Source organism: Podarcis tiliguerta (genome assembly GCF_965153285.1).
Source record: "Podarcis tiliguerta genome assembly, chromosome: 2".
NCBI classification, from domain to species: Eukaryota; Metazoa; Chordata; class Lepidosauria; order Squamata; family Lacertidae; genus Podarcis; species Podarcis tiliguerta.
Genome location: NC_139535.1, coordinates 82,338,443 through 82,359,655, shown reverse-complemented (window position 1 = coordinate 82,359,655; position 21,213 = coordinate 82,338,443). Strand labels below are relative to the sequence as shown.

The window sequence follows — 21,213 nt, the reverse complement described above, 5'->3', positions numbered from 1 at the left end:
GGACTGGACATCCACACTCCTATCTATTCTTAACAGAGGAGAGGTGCAATGAGCTGCTTTCTGAGCAAATAAAGTTGCAGCTAATATAGGTATTTCCCATTGGTGGTGTGACTATTTTGTGCTCCTGTCTTTTTAAAAAATGTCATAACTATTCTGTGTTATGCTGTACCCCTACAGCAGCCACTTTGTGTGACTGGTGCCCATGGCACTTGCTCAAAATTCCAAATTTGCTTACTTGCCCCCAAAAGGCTGGTAGCTCCAAAGGAAGGGGGATGTATGGTAGGCGTGTTGAAGTGGTGACATTCTTGTCTCTCTACTGTAGACCTATGCAGAGAGCCCTTTTGTCAGCGGTAGTATAAAATAACGAGCCTTGGCAGCATATCGGTCAAACCTTGTTCGGTTAGTACCTTGTATGACCTTTGTTTAAGTTAACACCACTTTCAGGCTCAGTTCAGGGCATGTTTTAACCTTATAAGTCTTCCATAGTTTAAATCGAGGGTGCCTGAAGGACTGCATATATACATGTGCCTACACTCACCTTGTCCGGGTGATTTGATTTAAAAATTAGGGGGGTTGTGGATAGATGTTACAGTGGTGAGAATTTGCGTTTGGATAATATTATGGTTCTAGCTATTCCTGGCAACTTCTTATCACCTTTACTCTCCCTCCTCTCAGGTTTTCTGTCTCTGCGTACCTTACTAGCAAAATATGTGCACCAAAATGTCAATCATAAATTGTTCCCTTTTCCTTTGCAGATCGTGAGGACCAATCAATTCTTTGCACGTAAGTAAATGCATTTTGGAGCTTAGCTTTGTTCTGTGATAGTGTGATGACTACTATTTGTCAGATTCACTGGGAACAGGGGCTCCTAAGATGAGTTACACAAGAGTTAACATTTAACTTTATTCACTGAACAATCTCACGGGTGGCAGAGATCATTATTACCAAACTATGTACTGCAGTTCCGTTGCAGGAGGCCGGCTGTGGCATTCCTGCCTTAGTAGGAACTGGATCTAGTGTGTCCAGTGCCTTCATGGAGGTGAGCTTGGAACTGGGAACTTCACAGTTCACTGCTTGCTCTCGCAACTGTTATTCTAGCTCCTGTTGCAAGCCAACTCTTGCTGCCACTTGTTACCATGGCTTTAGGATGGATTAGGCCAGGCATAGGCAAACTTCGGCCCTCCATATGTTTTGGACTAGAAGAAGAAGAGGAGTTTGGATTTGATCTCCCGCCTTTCACTCCCTTCAAGGAGTCTCAAAGCGGCTAACATTCTCCTTTCCCTTCCTCCCCCACAACAAACACTCTGTGAGGTGAGTGGGGCTGAGAGACTTCAGAGAAGTGTGACTAGCCCAAGGTCACCCAGCAGCTGCATGTGGAGGAGCGGAGACACGAACCCGGTTCCCCAGATTATGAGACTACCGCTCTTAACAGCTACACCACACTGGCTCTCAATTCCCATCATCTCTGACCACTGATCCGGTTAGCTACGGATCATGGGAGTTGTAGGCTAAAACATCTGGAGGCCCGAAGCTTGCCTATGCCTGGATTAGGCTATAAATCTAAGGATATCATTCATGTGAGATCTGGAAGAGTGACTTCCAGCTATTTAGGGGTTTAGTGAAGGGCAGTAACCCCACTTCACACTATCCGCGCCATTCACGTGGTTGCCAAGGCAGTCACTGTCTTTTACCTCAAACATCTTTCATTCATAATTCACAGATTCATAAGGAATACAGAAGTCAAGAGGCAAAGTCACTGAAGATACAGGGGGAGATGAGAGGACTAATGAGGTCTTCAGTCTGTCTTCTGAGGATCATTTGTCACATAATAAAACCAGTGAAAAATGTAAAAGTTTTGGGTTAGTCAGTGGGAACCCCATACGTAACTAATAAGTTAATATCGGTGAACATATGTCTCCAGTATATAACAAGTCTATTTGGCAGTGAAATATGAAAATCAGTAATGGAATGATCCAAAAGTGTTCTAAAGGCCAGGAGTGTGTGTGTCCTCTTTCATCAAGTATTCCTATTCCAGGAAATCTTGTATAGTTCACCATCTGGCAACAATACACTAGTGGGGGCGCGCGCGGAGAATTAACTTCAATTTCAGCTTTGCAGCCACTGCTTATAAAGAGAATAGAACCTATACTTGACACATTGAATACCTGCTTAAAGTTATCCTTTTTCCTTTTCATATATGTGGAAGCTAGATGGACCATCTAGGGGACGCAGGTGGCGCTGTGGGTAAAACTGCAGTGCCTAGGACTTGCTGATTGTAAGGTCGGCAGTTCGAATCCCCGTGGCGGGGTGAGCTCTTGTTGTTCGGTCCAAGCTGCTGCCCGCCTAGCAGTTCGAAAGCACTCCTAAGTGCAAGTAGATAAATAGGTACCGCTTTATAGCGGGAAGGTAAATGGCGTTTCCATGTGCGGCGCTGGTGCTTGCTCGCCAGATGCAGCTTTGTCACGCTGACCATGTGATCCGGAAGTGTCTTCGGGCGGTGCCGGCTCCCGGCCTCTTGAGCGAGATGAGCGCGCAACCCTAGAGTCGGACACGACTGACCCGTATGGGCAGGGGTACCTTTACCTTTACCTTTTAGATGGACCATATGAAATTGATTATAAAATAGCGGTAATTTGGATATTGTACATGAAGCATTCCCCACCCTTTAGCTAGATCCTTTAAATTCTGTTACTCCAAAAGGCATAAGGAAACTTGGGGCTCTTTCTCAAGTGACTACTACTTCATATGCAGCAATACATATTCATGTTTGTAGAAGTCTTACATCGGGCAACTTGAGAATGGTTGTGCAAATTTATATACTGTTCAAGGAGATTCCTTTTTTTGTTCTCAGCTTGTATATCACTGTCTCATCTTTCCTTTTTCCTAAGCAATTGAAACAGGAGTGGCAAACTGTTGAGGGAGACTCAAATGGTAGTTCCTGAGTGGCGGAGGTGACTTCAGATAGAATTGTAGAATTGGAAGGGACCACGAGGCTCATCTAGTCCAACCTCCTGCAATGAAGGAGTGTTTTGTCCAAGGTGGGGCTGGAACCCACAACCCTGAGATCAAGTCTCCTGCTCTACTGATTGAACTATCCCAAACTCACTAGAGTGTTGGTTCTTTACCACTGGGTGACTGAAGAGTGCTTTTAGAAGTTAGCTCGGAATGTCTGGTTTTCATTATTTAAAACCCACCATCGTAAGTTCTTACTGAAATACCTTTAGTGTGTTTTCAGTTGGAACAGCAAGCTGCCTCATTGACAGAGTTCCTTCAGTGAAAAGTGTTCTCAGTACCAAGTGTATCTGCTGTACAACAGTGGTTTTACATAAAACTCACTACCGAACAACTCAATTCAGCATCTTTTCACATCTCAGGAACCAGAAAGTACCTTGCGGTTGTCCCAACCTAGCATGAATAAAATTATCCTAGACATTAAGTTGTAGTGAAAGCCTGATTGTTGTTTCTCTTCTACAAATCTAGCTTTAAATTATGTGTGTTCTTGCAGAGGTGAATCAGGTGCTGGGAAAACAGAAAACACCAAGAAAGTCATTCAGTATCTTGCACATGTTGCTTCCTCTCATAAAGGAAGAAAGGACCACAATATTCCTGTAAGTTTTACATGGTATTTCCTTAATTTGTAATTGTTGTAATCTGTAAATAAGGTTAATACCTTGCTTTGAAGTCTGCTTCCGAGACCCTGTCCATGATAAACAAGTGTTGGAAAACAGGCCACTTAAAGTTGGAATCAGTTTGTAAGCACTGCTGTTTGCTTCATTATCCATTCAACAAAGTACTTGCTTTAGTTTAAGGGAATAGCCACCTAATAGTTGTGCTACAATTGCTCTCTATTAGAAGTTACAAAGAATAAGCAGTTGGATGCCAGCTTGGTAGATTTCAAATTGCTATGTGTACATAACAACCCTCTTGCTGTTACAATTGTCTTTGGAAACAATTCAGTAAAATCCAGTGTGTGTGTGTTGATACAATGAATTATTAAAATAGAAATATGTATTGTACAATACACCGTTGGCATTAGTTTTTGTGGTGCCATATGCTAAGTTCTATAGCAAAGCAAAACATGTTCTTGAATTAAAATTCATTGCCCCACTTTTGTGCTCTCTTGGATATTGCAATGTCTCCTTAAGTTCTTGCTGTTAGCATAAGGATTTTTGTGATGTATATTTGAGATGTAAGGAGGCCTTCAAGTGATCCTGTACTATTGCTTTTAGTGTGCAGTTGGCTGGCTGCTATTCCTCTAGATAGAGATGTGCCCTGTAACTGGGGACTAAAAAATTTAACGTCGTTGGGCATTTAATAGATATAAATCCTAGGAGTCTGTTAACTCTGGCACAGGTAACTTTTAAGTTTTCAGTTCCAGGAACCACTTTTAACCCAAATATGCATTTGGGGACCCATTTCTTAAATTTTGCCATATATTTGCATCCTAATAGTCCCAGCTGTTATAACCCACATTGAATCAGGACACAACACACTCGTGGGTCCCAGCCCACCACTTGAAGACCAGTACTTGAGCATACCCCAAAAAATGGAATCCAAGGAAGGATTATTCATGGAACTGTCTTGGATCTCAAAGGCTAGCAATGAGTTTTGTGGAGCAAAATCGACAGCAAGATGAAGTATAGGACATAAAACCAGTCCCTTCCTCTGTTGCTGGGGTTTAGTCCCGTACCAAAATGGTATCTGAGTATACGCTTGTTGTTCATGTGAATGAATGGTTGATTAACCCTTTTTGACAGAAGAATAGTGAATTTGGGATGGTGTTGTAGTTGGGCACAAAACATACCCTCTGTCCCTGGCAGTCCATATCTTGGTTTCCACTAGTTCTGGTGGTATAGGTTTGTGTGTACACTGTATGTATGCACGTGCAGAACAGATACACCTTTCCTGCTTTATGGGGAAGTGAGAAATGGAACACCATTAAATCACCTCTGAAGACACTGTGAAGGCATACCCTCCTTTAATTCTGCAGCTTGCAACATTTAAACATCTGTTTGTGTAACTTTCATCTGAAAACTCTCTACTGTTGCCTTCCGAAACTTTTTCTTGTTTTGACAAACATTTGTAGAGCATGGTGTTCTTCTTTAAACTGCTATTGCCTTATAGCTGTGAAGAAGGCACCATATTTCGGAACATGGGCTTTATCTGCCCACAATATTTATTGTATAGTGCAATATAAATGAGTACTTGAGTTGTCTAATTGATGTCATAGAAGCACAGGATTGAATTTTTCACCATTGGTCTTAGTTGTGTTGCTTTCTATGAACCAATATTTGACATTGCATCTTTAATAAATAGGTTTTATTTAGCATCCCTTGTGCGGATAATCCAATTTTGTTAAAAGGCATTATGGATAAAGAAAACTACATCTTAGTTTGTTGGATTTTGGAATTTTTTTGTGTGGCACGGTACCCATATGTAAACTTTGGCAATTTGTGTGCTACTGTATCCCAAGTTTGGGAAATACGCTAGCGTGATACAGAGTTCTGATTCACATATGGAGTTCTACATGTTGGCGTTGTGTTTTCTTCCGAGTTAGGAATTCCCCTGCATGTGCAAAACAGTGCACACATCATCTCACAAAAGATAAGAGCAGCTCTTGCATGCACACATCTGTATGCAGGTTGGAGGCCCTGAATGCACATCAGGCCTGTTGAATCCTGGCAAAGGAAACTAAATACACTGCCTAGAGACTTCTATGTGATCCAGAAAATAAAAATTCTAGGTGGGGTTTTTTTGGTCAGAACCTTTTGGAAACATTGTATTTAATTAAGTCTTGAGAGCATACAGCGTATATTGTATTACCAATCTATACCTTTTCTAAAAGAAGCCAGTATCAGACCTGGAGTCATGAAATAAGATTAAAAAGTACTTTTAGTTCTTCAGCTTTCCTTGAATGAAGTTCACATTTTATTCTATCTGGCTAAAATTTAGCTGTTGCCACAATGAACATAGTGGCTAAAGAAAATATACTAGCATGTATATGAGAGTGAAATCTTGGCGATGGATGGGAAGGCAAGGTCAGATTTGCTAACATGTGAATTTGTTTGTTTACAACAAACAGCCCGAGTCACCTAAGCCAGTGAAGCACCAGGCAAGTGTCTTTTTTATGCTTCTAAACTTTATATAGGCTTAATCATTCTTGTTTTACATTTTTAGGAGACTACCTGTCAACATCCAATATAAGTATACAAGTAATTTCTGCTACAGGCATGCAGCTAAGAGTAAACTTCATTATTGCACATGTACAGAAACACCGATGTAATTGTCCTTTGAGCGTGCATATCACTCAGTGTAACTGACAAAGTAGTCAGGCACAGATTCTCCCAGATTGCTGGGCATTATTGTTCCATATTTTGCTGACTATATGGGGAAAGCAGGAGTGTTTTAGTGCTGGTATGCCTAGCGTTCCTGCGGCTCAGGATAAATCTGAACTGCAGTCGCCCTAGGGCTGGTACAGTAAACTCTGACTGCATAGATTCTTAGTTCTACAGGCCAGTGAGGAAAGTGGGCATGCAAATCCCAGGACTGATTGTTCTGGATTCTTTTTTCTCCCCATTCTTTTCTGACTCAAGCTGTCACCTGCCTAATTAAATAAGTGACCTATTACTTCCTGTATAATGTATTGAAGTGATGCCTTGTACTATGTACAGGTGTTGAAGCTGAAACTAAGTTTTTTTTTGAATGAGTAGGAGTTCGCTGTGACTCTTGGCATGTGGATTTTAGGAGCAGCCTAAGTACTGCTGAAGGTTGAACCACCTATGGTTTGGTATGTGGTTGACTGGTTAGCTATTTGGCCCAATATGTGACCTTCAGCAACTTTGGTTGTATTAGCAAGGGAAAGGCTAATATTGTTTACTTTCTATGAAAAAGCATACAAACAGATTCTGTTATAGCTCTTCCCTCTATAACCCTTATGGGCCAATGTTTAATCAGTAGGAGAGCTTGAATGACTTCTTATACATAGACTAGCGTAACTGGAGAATAACTCTTCGAGTGCAGAGCAAAACATGGATGGATCTCCTTGATGATCCAACCAGATTAAACAGGATAAAAGTTTTTGCTACCTGATGTCATATTCATCAGGTTTATTTTATACTGTGAAGTTGAAGAAGGGTCTGATAACAGATTTTCTATATTAAAAAGATGAGTAAACTCTCTTATAGGAACCCAATGAAGCCATTTTGTATTTTTAATCCCAGTGTGTTTCTGTAGGTTTCATAAATTCATAACCATTAACATTCTGTTTCATTGTCATTTTGAACTGCAGAGTGGATCCCTGTTGTATGTGAGTAGCATGTAGCTCTTCTAGCTTCTCACCCCGCTCTCAAAATGAGTCAAATCACAGGGATGCTGAGAGCAAAGCCTCTCTTACCTATCATTACACTGTTGATTTGCATGAATGTATTGCATGTTACCACACCTTCACAATATTTTGGATGCTTTTTCCAAGATCTCCCTGAATTTTTGTGTGAAAGCCAATGTAGATCTTGCCTTTGGTTTCAAGCTTCTGTGATACATTGCAGAATAGGATGGTGGTCTCCATATGCCTCTTGTCTGTTTCCTCACATGGGACTGATGCATGACACCAAGACAAGCGTGCCAGGCATTTTAGGGCCATTAGTAAGAATAACTAGGAAACCTATTTTGAAGTGTTCATATCAGGGATTAGGAACCTGTAACACTCCATGTTTGCTAGAGTCCTGTCATCCCTGACCATGTTGGCTGGGGCTGATGGGACTTGGGAGTACACAAGATATGGAGGGCTACCAGTTCCTCATTTCTGTGTTATAGGCAAGCAATTGCACAAACCTCAAGATCTGACTTCATAGAGACTAAAATAACAGATTAAACCTCTTGTATTGATCAGACACTTGGGGTGTGGGTGTGTGCAAATGCATGTCTCTCTTCAGTGAAGTCTGAAATTTGATTTTGTTTGCTGAGAACAGCTAAAGGCACACTATGCTAGTGTGCTTGGACTGTAACAGGAGGTAGCATCAGTATTCCATGAAGTGATTTATCTTGGCATATTTCAGTTTTTTGTAACTGTCCAAACTGAGATAAACTCCATTCTTGACTAGATGTATTCCTGCAGACTCCATAGAGCTCATTTCTGCAGTTCATATTGTTTACAAACAATTTACGACCTTTTCTGCTTGTCAGATGTGTGCTCACTTGAATTGACTCTGAACTAGCTGTTTGAGCCCCTATTACTTGGTTTCTGTGTTTTGTTTTTGTGCTTTTCAGTGCCCATTGAAAGGCATTTTGCTGGATAATCTCTTAGAAAGGAGGAACTAGCAAGAACCTGCCATGTAGAGTTAAGATGCAAAAGGCAACAATATGTGTCTTTCTTGTATGAAAGGGTTTTTTTTTATTGTGGATATCAACCAGCCTTGCACTTCCTCTTACTATAGATAGAATGGTGTAGTCTTAGTTAAACATTTAGAAAAAGCACATTGAAATTGCGTTACATTCTTCTGCATATACAGGGTGAGTCCTTTAAAAGAGGCCCCGTGGATACAGAGTACACATGTTCCATGGGGCCTCTTTTAAAAGACTCATCCTGTATAAAGCTCACTTGTTTAACTCCAGCAGGAGAGTTAAGCACTTGCTTCTCTGAAACCAGTGAGTGTTTGATGTTAGCTGGATAAGCAGAGGATGTTCAGTCGAGAAACTAAGCGATGATTCTGTTCAGATAATGCACTTCTAAAAAGGTACTATACAAACATTAACTAACAGTAGGCAGAAATCTTTCACATCTATATAATTGGGACCAAACAAAACCAATCGTACTGTGAAGTATTGGTATTTCAAAGCAGTTCAATGGAGGCCACTTACTGTTAGGTAACCTAGGTTCATACGTTTTCTACAAACAAGATTGACTGGAAAAAGCAGACCTATTAGCGGTGCTAATATTAATTTTGCAATTATATTACAGATACAATTCCACTCTGCCACACACCTTTGCTATCCAAGACATGGCAGCAAAATCTCATCTTTCACCAACTTGACTCCTCATTGGGCTAATGGATACACACAGGTGTTAACATGGACAGCAGTGGGAAATGAATTCTCCCAGACATGTCTGAGCTGGCAACTCAGACTTAAAAACCTTTCTAAAAAACTACAAAATGAGTTGTGTGTCCTGTGCTTGTAGCTGAAATACTGTTTCACCTCAAGTTTGAGAATAGACAGAGCTAAGGCAACACTGCTCACTTCAGTCTAAAACAATCCTATAAGTTTTGTTTAGATGTGGGAGCAGAAATCTGTGCTGCACAGATGATTAGTTAAAATGATAAATGTCTACTTCACATAGTTTTTTTAAAAAATATTTGTGCATTACTAATGTATACTTTGTCAGGCCATTTAGCTGCCTCAGATACTGATCTTAGTGGAAGATGGAGCATCATTTTTTTCTTCAAAAATTGCCTGAAAGGTGGCAGTTTGTCAACCCTGTGCTTTATCCATTAGTCCTAACCTAAATTGTATCTATTTCTTTAGTTTTTAATACCATATTTTCCAACTGTTTTTTATAATGTCGTCCATCTCAACTGTTAACAGCATTAAGCATATTTTGAAGATGCTGTATTGAGAAGACATACGGGGTCAAGGCAATTGAAAACGGAAACCACACCTGGGAAATTGTGCTGCTCTTGGATTGGAGTTGCCTGACTTTGTGTTTGTGTCTGTGGTTGTTTTTTTTCCCCCCAGGGTGAACTGGAACGTCAGCTTCTACAGGCCAATCCCATTTTGGAATCCTTTGGGAATGCAAAGACTGTGAAAAATGATAATTCCTCTCGTTTTGTAAGTTTTTAAATTTTAAATTTAAACCAAACAACCTTAATTAAATGCTAAACTAGTTTTTCTAGGCAGATCTACTCTTAAGAAACCTGTTGAAGTGCATTAGTTCTTCATTTTGGGGAGGGGAGAATCCCCTCTCTACTATTCTTGGTCATCAATGCCCAGACTTACACTGGGAGCAACCAAACTTGCATTACAAAGATACATAACACTTGGGCCAAAACAAATCTTAATTCAGGTGCGTGAAATTTTAGATCATTGTCTGAGTATATTCCAGCCCTTGTATATTCTCAGATAAGTACCAATATCTCTGCCAGTTACTGGTCTAACTGTGCAATCCAATACATGCCTAGTTAGAAGTCCAGCTGAGTTGAATGGAGCTTACTCTGCAGTGACTGGGTGTAGCATTGCAGTCTAAATGAGTCCATCCCCTGTTGTGTTGGTTTAAACATGCCTTGGATAAATAAGCAGTTCACTCCCGATTAAGTTCCATGTTTACCTATGATACATTTTTTTTAAAAAAAGAGCTCAGTGTTAATTTTTCCATGAGCAAGTCATGTAACAGCTGAAGCTTACAACAGAAAGAACCAATTTGTTATCTCGTTCTCTAGAAGAAGAGAGGTAGCAGTGTATAGTCACTCGGTTTATTTAGCTTATGACTAGCCTTCCAATCTTGCTTTCGTTATAATATCAATGCATTGTAAACTTTAAATGACTACTACAAGTTGAGCATCAGTAGTACCCTGCAGGTGTGCATATACAGTACATGCAGGTTAGAATGGTGGAGCCAGAACCTGAGGGACCAGGGTTTCAGTCCCCACTCAGCCATGAAGCTCATTGGGTGACCTTGAGCCAGTCACACTCCGTCTCAGCCTAGCCTTCCTCAGAAGGTGGTTGGGAGGATAAAAATTGGGATGAGGAGGAGCATGTACTCCATCCTTGGCTCCTTGGACAATATAAAAGGCGGGGCATAAATGTCATAACAAAATAAACAAAAAAAACCTAGCATCGTGACAAAGAGCACGATCTGAGAGTCCCTAGTTAAAATGTTAAATCTCGGCTGTTAATTCACTGAATGACATTGCAAAACACATTGTGGCCTACATCTTTTAATATTCATAAGCACAGCCAAGAGTATGTAAAAAAACCAAATGAGAGGCCTTTTCTAGTAACTGGGTTGGGATGAGTTAGATCAACCAAATCCCAATCTGTCCAAAGTATGATGGCATTGCAGAGCAGAGTAGATGTAATTAGGCTTCTTCTCAGACGTACTATCTGAAACCTAATGGTAGCTCCACAGATAGGACATTGGCTAGAAGTTCGCAGGCTGCGCTGCTGTTTTGCTCAGTTTTTACAGGAGGTGCAAAACGTGAATGCAGTAAAGTTTCTTTCCTGTAAAAGTCCTTAAGCATCTGTTTCCTATTACATTTTTCCTTTAAGTCTGCATTGATGTTGTGAACATAATCACTCCAATGGCTCTGGCACTATTTTTGTAATGAGTAGTTTAATGCAGTCCAGATGGTGATTTATTTTTGTATAGAAGTAATCTCCAGTAGTGATGGTTTTTAAATTCTGATTTGATAAGAGAGAGTTCCTCCTTTGAAGAAGAAATGCATTGTGAATTATCTTCACCTGATCGAAGTGTAATAATAGTGATACACTAAAATGCATTCAAACATTGATTTAATGGATGTAAAGGTAAAATGTAGCTGTAGTTGAGAGGTATTGCTTCTGTTCTCAGTTTAAATAAACTTGGATGCATTGCATTTGTAAGGTAGTAATTTCTTATCTGTTTTTTCCTACAGGGCAAGTTCATCAGAATAAATTTTGATGTTACTGGTTATATTGTTGGGGCCAACATTGAAACATGTATCCTGTTCTCAGTAGCTCATTTGATGATGATGATGATGATGATGATTATCTGGGAAACTGTATTGATGACTTGATTAAAATACAGTAGACACTTCTTCAGCGGCTATGTTGGAGAACTCGGGGCTTATGCAGAGGTGCACTTCCGTTATTGGTTTGTAGAATAAGCACCAAATAGGCACAGACCTTAATATTGAGAAAATTCTGGTGCACACGCCTGACTTGCAAGGTACACAATTTTTAAAATATGCCACAATAGGCTGGCCAACATTTATCCCAATTCTCAGTGCTGTATAGGCTCAGGTTCTGCTGAAGTAAATAAAGCTTCATCAGTTGAGTCATCTGAAGACCAGGTTACAAGGCTGTGTTCTGTCTTGGTATACACTGAAACTGCACCTGGGTGATTTTGTTGCTGGGGAAATTATCAATGGACTAGATATGATGGGAAGTAATTAAAATGAGTAACTACAGCTTTCATGGCTGGTTATGACCATTGCACAAAGGTCTGCAGTTCAGAATGCAGAAAGTGGAAGACTTAGCATGGAGTTCTTGCAACCATTTTGATTGCTTACCACATTTTCCTCAAATCTACATTTGCTGCTCTTCCAAATTCCCTACTTTTCCCGTTCTGAAATCCATTCAGCTGTTATAGCCAGCTTAAAAACAGTATGCAAGCAAAATGCCAATTTCATGGTTGGAGACACGACACTTTGCAAAGCTCCCTGAAGTATGGACTTCCTAAGGGCCTCTATATTCTAGAATCAAGAGAGGAGCTTGCCATATGATTCTGTCAGCAAATAAAAATGGAGCATCTAGGCTTCATGGACTCAGATGTTGTATATCTTGCTCTTTTCTGTTGTGTTGAAATTCACTGTTGAAATGCACCCCTATGCAAAATGGCATATATATTTCCTACACAATACTTACCCTTCCCTTGATCATCATACCTTATATTTTTTTTAACACAAAATGCTTTTGTTCTGTCTTTTATTTCCTTTATAATACATACTTTTGAAATCTGGCTCCCTCAGTTGCTCTTTTCACATTCCCACTCTATTTTCTTCCTTCAACCTCATTTTAAAAAACAATTTGTTGTTGTTGTTGTTATAAGGCTGCAGGCAAAAACTTTCCTCTATAAGCAGGCCTTTGGCCTTTAACTATCTGTGGCCTTTTAGAAGTTGGCGGAAATTTTTAAATGTATTTCTTTCCCGCCTTAGTTTTAATGTATCTATATGGGGTTTTACTTTGTTGTTAATTTGGTTGTTGGTTGGTTGTAGTTCACTTTGGGTTGCCTTGGATGAGACAGAGTGACTAACAAATTTAGTAGATTATTATTATTATTATTATTATTATTATTATTATTATTTTAAAATGTCACATTTCCTTCATTTTCTTCAAGTCTTCCCTAAAGTACGATTTACTCATAGCAGGGTTATACGTCCAGAACTGCCTCCTCTGCTAGAGCTTAGCTCTGGAAGATTAAATAGTTTGAAAAAGGCCTGAGGCTATTGGCATATGCAGAGTGCATTTATATTGCCACTAAGCAATTGCAAGCAGGAATCATGGGTTGCAGAATCTTCCGAATCAGAGCCTGATGGCATTTAGTAGCCCAAGCACAAGCAGTTCTCAGCTTATGCACAGCCTGGAAGCTCAGAGGGAGTTCACCACATGCCAGGAGAACATTATCTCTCCTTTCAGTGATATCTCCTTGTCTTCCTCTAAGCTGGCTGTGAAGTAGTATTGCACCTCTGCTTAATTTATGGATTTTGCACTCTCTCTCTCTCTCTCTCAAGGAAACAATTTTGATCAGATTAATTAATGAATAGTGTAGCCCATGGTGGATGTAGCTCAGACTATTTGGAAGACGCGTAGGACCTCTAATGGTTTTAGAGGTACTAATCTCGCACATCAAATTCTACGCTGAGAATTTCTGATGCTGATGAAGACACAGTGCAAAATAGAATGTGTGAAAAGAAATGGGGTGGGGGGGGATTGCTGTTGTTAATTAGGAGGAGTTTGTTTCCTTTTCATGGCAAAAATGCATAGTTGTCCATTAAAATCCTTAATTGCTCTGGCTCAGACCTACTAGAAAAGTCACGTGCCGTCCGTCAAGCCAAAGATGAGCGGACTTTTCATATCTTCTATCAGCTTCTATCCGGGGCAGGTGAACACTTGAAAGGTGAGTCAGTGCATTATTCTTTAGAATTTATTAGTTGCAGCATTTAAACAGAAGCTGAATTGATTTCATGGTTTTACTATCTTTTTGCATATGTGAAGGGCACAGATGGCTCTGTTTGTAAGGTCATTTGTACTGGCGCTGTCCAAGATACCTTGGATGAGTGATTCCTAAATAATGAACTCTGCAGCTAGGCTTCAGTTCGGTATTTGGAGTTAAGGTTCTGTATTTGGAATGCTGCAGTGGTGCAGGCCTCAATGAAATCTGCATCAGCCATATTAACAGATCCAGCAGACAATTACAGTCTAAAGCTTTATAAAATTTATTGAGCCCTTGGCTGGACAGAAACATGTAAGCTTCAAGCCAGGCAGTTAAAGGAGTGCTGGCATCAGCTATCAAACTCACACTGGACAGAAGAGGACTCAAGCTGGGAATGGTGCCAAGGTGCTGTTGATAGGCCAAAGCAGCATGGTATTTACACTTTAGATGAAGCACAAATTATTGTGAGAAGGCTTCCACTTCTTCTTGGGATCATCAGCATTCCAGATGTTCTTTGAGGATACTTATTTTTTACTTTTGTGTCTTCTGAAATATTGTTTGTCTACATTTGTCCTCTGGAACGTTTTTGTTTGTTTCCAGCCCAATATGAAAATGAATCTGGGTTTTAAAATAGTTTATAAACACTAGGGAATTGGTCTCTGAACTCTTTAAACTTTGTCATTGTTAGAGAATAAAATACTGGCCTGCCATAACGTCTTGTATAGGCTTGCCATATGTCAGGATGTCCTGGTTTTGGGGTGTAAAAATGTGCAGGGGGGAATTTTGCCAAATTGGTAAAATGTCAGGGAAAACCCGGATGTATGGCAACATGGTGGGAAAAAGCAGCGGAAACAGCTCCAGAAGCTTTAAATTACTATTTTGGGGGGAGGTTTCCCCACAAAAGCCCAACAATTTGGGTTTCTTCCTTACAAAAGCCCAACCACTTTGCAGATGTCAGGAATTTCCCATTTTGAAATATGGCAACCCTAGGATTAAATGAATGGAAAATTACTTTACCCAGTGTCTTGAAGAAACCTTTTGCGTTTTTCCTCCTCAATACAGCTGATTTACTCCTTGAAGGGTTTAATAACTACAGATTCCTCTCCAATGGCTACGTGCCCATTCCTGGCCAGCAAGATAAGGATAACTTTCAGGAGACAATGGAAGCCATGCATATCATGGGGTTTTCTCATGATGAAATCTTGGGTATGTTTGAAATGGCTTTGGTTTTTGAAGCTGGGAAATGTGTGTTTTTACACTTAAAACCTGTAGCATTTTTGCAGAAAATGCAGAAAGTAAGTTTAGTATTGTATCTAGAATAGTGTGGCATCGCAGCTTAATAAACATGGTATATGGCTCTAAATATGGACTTGAAAGTGTGTACATAACGAGCAGTAAAATCTTAAAAAGTCAGAGACTTTTAATGGTCCGGGCAGGGCATTATGTAGTTCATTAACACTTCAAGGATAGCATAAATCCTAAAAAAGGTAATAACTTCTTGGTGTAGAACTGGATTACCCTAGTGTAGGATTTCAGTACCTTTATTTTAGGGTTTGTAGAGCCTCTGACAAATACCTTGACTTGTTGAAACATTGGACTTGTCAGATACAGCTATGACCTGATCTGAAACAGAGGGGGCCTGTCCTGTGGGTTTCCTGAACCAGTTAGATATTCTTCTTTCATACTGAACTTGACTGCCTGTCAAACATGTATACACGATGTATTTATCTGCTCTTGTCCTCTGCTCTTTTGTGTGCCTCCAGCTATGTTGAAAGTGGTGTCCTCAGTACTGCAGTTTGGTAACATTTCCTTCAAGAAAGAACGAAATACCGACCAGGCATCTATGCCGGAAAATACGGGTAGATATATTTACAAGCACAGTAGACTTGATTTTAGTCTATTTTCCTCATCAGTGATTGATATCTGCATAGATGCTTGCAAAGAAACAGCTCCTTCTGTATCAAGGATAGCCAATGTGGTGCCATTCAGACGTTGAAGACTGCAGCTCCCATCAGCCCCAAGCAGCACGGCCAGGAATGATGGGAGTGGCAGCTCACATCATCATGTACCATGTGGGTTATGCCTGCAATATAGAGGCAGCTGTGGTGGTAGAGATAAGTCCTAGCCTTCAGGTACTAAGAAACTGGTACTGTTCACACATCTTGTGTTTTGTTCCCCCACCCCACCCCCAAACCTACTAAATACTTCAGAATCCCTGGGACTATGTTGAGGTATTTCCTCTTTGAAAAAGTATTTGAACTCTAACCTCATTAAGAGCTTATCAGCAAAGTCTTTAAAACTCCCAAGTAAAATGGTATGTGCAGTTGAATCGGTTTATTTTTCTTGGGTCTATACAGTGATTATGCTGCCAGGGACAGTGATTCTGGAGCCAAACACGACTTTTTGGAGAATTGGAGATCATAAATGCTAAGTTTAGAAAATCTGATCATTCAAGTGACAGGGTGGTATGCATAGGACTGACTTTATAATTTAATACTATCCGTGTCTAATGTTCCTCTTAATCATTTGGGGGGGGGGGGGGGAGATCCTGACACAAGTAGGAATTTTCTCACGTTCTTAGTTCACTTTTGTATTCTCTGTGACAAGGATCATCTGTATCATTCAGCCCTTTGTGCTTAAGTGTATTTCTTAAGGGAACTTGTTAATGCATAGAGTAGTGAGTGACTGCCTTTGTCATCAGAGTGGTTTCATTATTCCCCCCCCCGCCCGCCCCGCCCCCCGAGCGCTGATTTCATATTGGTTGAAATGTATGCTGTGACATGTATGAAGCACAACTATATTTAATATGTATTTCCTGAATCTACAGAGTTTCAGTGATAGTTTTATTATATGCTAACACAGAGTTTTCTTATACGCAAACCCAGGCACACGTTCCTGGTGAATGAATGCTAGAATTATGAACTTACTGCATTGGTTGTTTGGAAGGCTACACTCGTTGAGTTGCAAAGCTTACTTATCGCCTCACCTTTCATTAATGTGAAGTACAGTGGTACCTTGGAAGTTGAACGGAATCCATTCCAGAAGTCCTTTAGACTTACAAAACATTTGGAAACGAAGGCGTGGCTTCCGATTGGCTGCAGTAAGCTCCTGCAGCCAATCGGAAGCCCTGTCGGACGTTCACATTCCAAAGAGTGTTCACAAATCGGAACACTCACTTTCGGGTTTGTGGCGTTCGGGAGCCAAAACGGACAAGTACCAAGGCATTTGGGATCCAAGGTACGACTGTACTGGTGTTACTCCTTGAGTGATTTTCAAATGGTGTTCTGGGAAATGCTGAGATTCCCCATTGATAGAAGCAGTAATGGTGGAAAAACTTCCTTGAAGGTCAATTTGCCCAACGTTGCCAGCGTTCCCCTGCAATATGTAGCTGCAGGGCAGTGGCTGAATGTGCTAGGGTGTACGCTAGCCTATATGAACTGAGTTGGCAGCCTAGAACATTCACTGGAGTCCTTTGCAATACACAGGGAGTACATGGTCAAACAAGTTGACTTGGAAAGGGTTCCTTAACATTAGGAACTGTGGGGAAATACTTTTTGGGGACACTTATTCAGTGTAAAACCAGTTGTTGAGGTTCTGGTAACTGATTGCATTGTTTGTATTTGTAGTTGCACAGAAACTCTGCCACCTGTTGGGGATGAATGTAATGGAATTTACTCGAGCAATACTCACGCCACGCATCAAAGTTGGCAGGGACTACGTCCAGAAAGCACAAACCAAAGAACAAGTAAGCTCCGTGATGCAAAATGTTGAATCTCATTCCACCCAAAGTAGCCACCAATTTCTGGCCAGCAAACATTCTCACCATTTCTCTTTGCCCTGGGGGGTGGTTAAATATCCTGTGTGTTATAGTAAGACTGCATATGAGGCCTCGGGTTTCACCTGGAGCCCAAAAACTGCTGACAAGTTAGTTTTGGCATTTCAAAAGTGCCTGGATCCCCATCAATGCCTCTTGGTTGCGCTTCAGCATTGGAGTTCCAAATAAGGAGACAATTACACTGAGCATCAGTACTCTGGGTGCAGTGGTTGATCAGTGAGATACAGTTTGATACGTGTGTGTCTGTAGAAAAACTAGAAAGCCACATAATGGCTGGCCTTCTGTGTCTAGGTGGTACAATGTTCAAGCTTAGATCTTAATTAGAATATGACATACTCCTTTGGGATGAAGGGTGGGATATAAACAAAATAAACATACCTAGGAAATAGCACGTTCATTATCTTTCTATTAGAAATAGTAACTGTGTTAAACTTAGTGTTTCTATTTTCTTATAACCTCTTCCAAATTCTTTTTCTAATTTTCAGGCAGACTTTGCTGTGGAGGCATTGGCAAAAGCCACCTACGAACGCCTTTTCCGCTGGCTTGTTCACCGCATTAACAAAGCTCTGGATAGGACCAAGCGACAGGGAGCTTCTTTCATTGGAATCTTGGATATTGCTGGATTTGAAATCTTTGAGGTATTTAGACAAATGAAAGAAATCTCCAGTACTTACTATATCGAGAGATTTTTGTAACATATATAAAATAGCATTGCAATGGATCTGGTAGCTCCAAACTGCAATATTGAAATTTCATGGATAAGATTCTACTCTCCACGTGACCACATTTTTTCAGTGGCTTTTCCTGACTTTTAAGCAGTCTTGGTAAGCTCTGAATGAGATGGGGTTTCTATGTAAGAGATTAGCACGTCTGCCTTATTTCCTTGCTATCATAGAATCAGGTGCAAAACTCTCTGCACGTTTGGCCAGTTGCGTGTTAAATGGTTTGCCCTGCAAAACGTACATTGTAGTATAACCAATACAAAAGCTGTAAAACTCTAAAAAGTTAACTTTCTTGGTATTTTCCCCTAGCTGAATTCCTTTGAGCAACTTTGCATCAACTATACCAATGAGAAGCTGCAGCAGTTATTCAACCACACCATGTTTATCTTGGAGCAGGAGGAGTATCAGAGGGAGGGCATAGAGTGGAACTTTATTGACTTTGGACTGGATCTGCAACCCTGTATTGATTTAATTGAAAGACCTGTAAGTTCTCATCCTTGTCCTTTTAACAGCTCATAGCTTTCTCAACCAAGATCTCTTTTTAATGTAAATCATTCCATACACCTTACCGATCCAAGTTTGTTTTTTGTTTTTCTAGAGGGGCTTCTCCGGGATTTAAGTGTTGAATCAAGAGACATTTCTGTAAAGTGTGCCTGTAGACAAATCCAGCAAGTGCTACCCTCCTGATTTGCATTTGTGGCATTATTATTCTGCATTTCTAATTAAAAACTGATCAGGCGACTTAAAAAGCAAATTTATAATAAACAAAACCCAGCCAGAAAAATGTGTTATGAACTGAAATTCAGAATGATGTTCTTACAGGCAATACATGCCTCACTGGATCTGATTAACAAGGCGCTGGTAACCTGGAACATGCCCAAATGTACTCTAGGCTTGCTTATGTCACACATTATTTTGTGAGCTAACTGAATGGTAGGGAACCCTGACTTTCAGTGTATATGTCACTGAGCTCTGTTCCTTTTCCTATTTCTCGTCCTATACCTTTAATAGCTCTTACTTCGGTTCTGATAATTTTGATTACATTTCAGGTAGCTCTGTGTTGCTATGAGACATTCTGTGAGGCAAAGCATCAAGTTGGTTGAACTTGATGCTTTAGAATTCTTGATATGCTTGTATCTTGTTCCCTTCTTGTATCTGATTTCAAAATCAACTGACTTGGGGGGGGGGGGATCCACTGCCATTAGTCACGTATGTCCACTTGTATCTCCCGTTGAAATGCGAATATGGATCTTATTTTTGCATAAGCACGTGCTCTGCTTCGGCTGTGTTGCTCAGGTGCAACTGTATGGTGAAAGGAATATCAAATGAGGGGAGGTGAGAACAGATTCTGGTAATAAAACATTTATTTATCTACTTACTAGGCCAACCCCCCTGGTGTACTTGCTCTCCTGGATGAAGAGTGCTGGTTCCCCAAAGCAACTGACAAGACATTTGTAGAAAAACTGGTCCAGGAACAAGGAACCCATTCCAAATTCCAAAAGCCCCGGCAGCTGAAGGACAAGGCAGACTTCTGCATCATTCATTATGCAGGAAGGGTAAGCATGCAATGCTATAGGATTTCTTCGGCATTTATCAGTGTGTCCCATTTGTGGGACTTCTGAGAGGCTACAGGAGCCTGCGTATCTTGGTATTTGAGAATAGGTTTGGCCTCCTGAGTCTGGTCATCAGGTAGGATTGGAGAGTGAAATATGTTGCTTCCAAACTCTGGTGCCCATTTTGATTCCATGCAAGATACTTCATGTGCTGCAGTACAGTGGTACCTCGGGTTACATGCACTTCAGGTTACAGACTCCGCTAACCCAGATTTAGTGCTTCAGGTTAAGAACTTTGCTTCAGGATGGGATAATTTTAATAAATAAGAATAAGAATATTTTTTTTAAATAATGATAATAACCCTACAATTGGTTGGGGGGGGGGAGGCATTTTCTCAATAGTAGCCTACCCCCATGTAAACACTGGGAAGTTGTGATCTCTAAAATGAGTTTGAAAGACTTATGTGTCACTTGCAGCAGAGGGAGAATCTGGAAAGTATCATGTTAAGTGGATCCACTGTACACATAAAAACCCTGTTCAGACAACCCACCTCATGCATTCAGTGTGACGGTGGAGTTGTGCCTGCTAGCCATACACCCTTGACAGTGTGGTACATTCAGTGTTAGTCCGAAAAGGGAGTTCAGTAAGTGTCTGCAGAGGTTCTTCACAACTTCAGCACTGCTTAAATGTCAATCACGTATGAGGAGATGCAACTCATCCTCCCTTAAAAACAAAAAACAGGTTGGGAAGGTTGGCAGTATTTGCTGTTTATCCCACTTGCTTAATTCCAGGTGGACTACAAGGCAGATGAGTGGCTTATGAAGAATATGGACCCTCTGAATGACAATGTGGCTACGCTTCTACACCAGTCTTCAGACAAATTTGTGGCAGAGCTTTGGAAGGATGGTAAGAATCTGGTCCTAATCTATATAAGATGAGCTGGTAAATCCTGGTGGGTGAGTTGGGGCCTTCTCTGCAAAGCTAACACATGAATCCTTCATGGATTAGTTCAGTTCCTCTGAGATTCCTGCCAGCAGTGGCAACAGGAGGGTTTGAAGTGCCGCTGCAGTATCAATTACTTTACTTGCACATGTGTCATTATGGGCTGATTGCACTTCCATACATCAAGCTACTTAGCTGCAAGTGTGTTTTGAGTAGACTCTTTTCTTAGTCATTTAGGATAATTTGAAAGTCTGTGT

General features: G+C 40.6%; 1 protein-coding gene across 5 annotated transcripts in view; it reads left to right on the top strand.

The window, feature by feature from the left end:
- MYH10 (myosin heavy chain 10) overlaps positions 1-21,213 on the top strand; it is a 71,039-nt gene that overhangs the window by 20,598 nt on the left and 29,228 nt on the right. For 2 of the 5 annotated variants that reach the window (XM_083429658.1, XM_083429662.1), the window contains exons 4-17: positions 756-783; positions 3,506-3,608; positions 6,083-6,112; positions 7,289-7,306; positions 9,730-9,822; positions 11,625-11,688; positions 13,769-13,867; positions 14,966-15,109; positions 15,667-15,762; positions 17,530-17,648; positions 18,224-18,376; positions 18,770-18,943; positions 19,843-20,016; positions 20,806-20,920. In XM_083429658.1, the coding sequence (XP_083285784.1) occupies positions 756-783; positions 3,506-3,608; positions 6,083-6,112; positions 7,289-7,306; positions 9,730-9,822; positions 11,625-11,688; positions 13,769-13,867; positions 14,966-15,109; positions 15,667-15,762; positions 17,530-17,648; positions 18,224-18,376; positions 18,770-18,943; positions 19,843-20,016; positions 20,806-20,920 (1,410 nt within the window). The remainder of the gene's footprint in view (positions 1-755; positions 784-3,505; positions 3,609-6,082; positions 6,113-7,288; positions 7,307-9,729; positions 9,823-11,624; positions 11,689-13,768; positions 13,868-14,965; positions 15,110-15,666; positions 15,763-17,529; positions 17,649-18,223; positions 18,377-18,769; positions 18,944-19,842; positions 20,017-20,805; positions 20,921-21,213) is intronic. The other 3 variants (XM_083429661.1, XM_083429660.1, XM_083429659.1) reach the window with 2 other exon arrangements.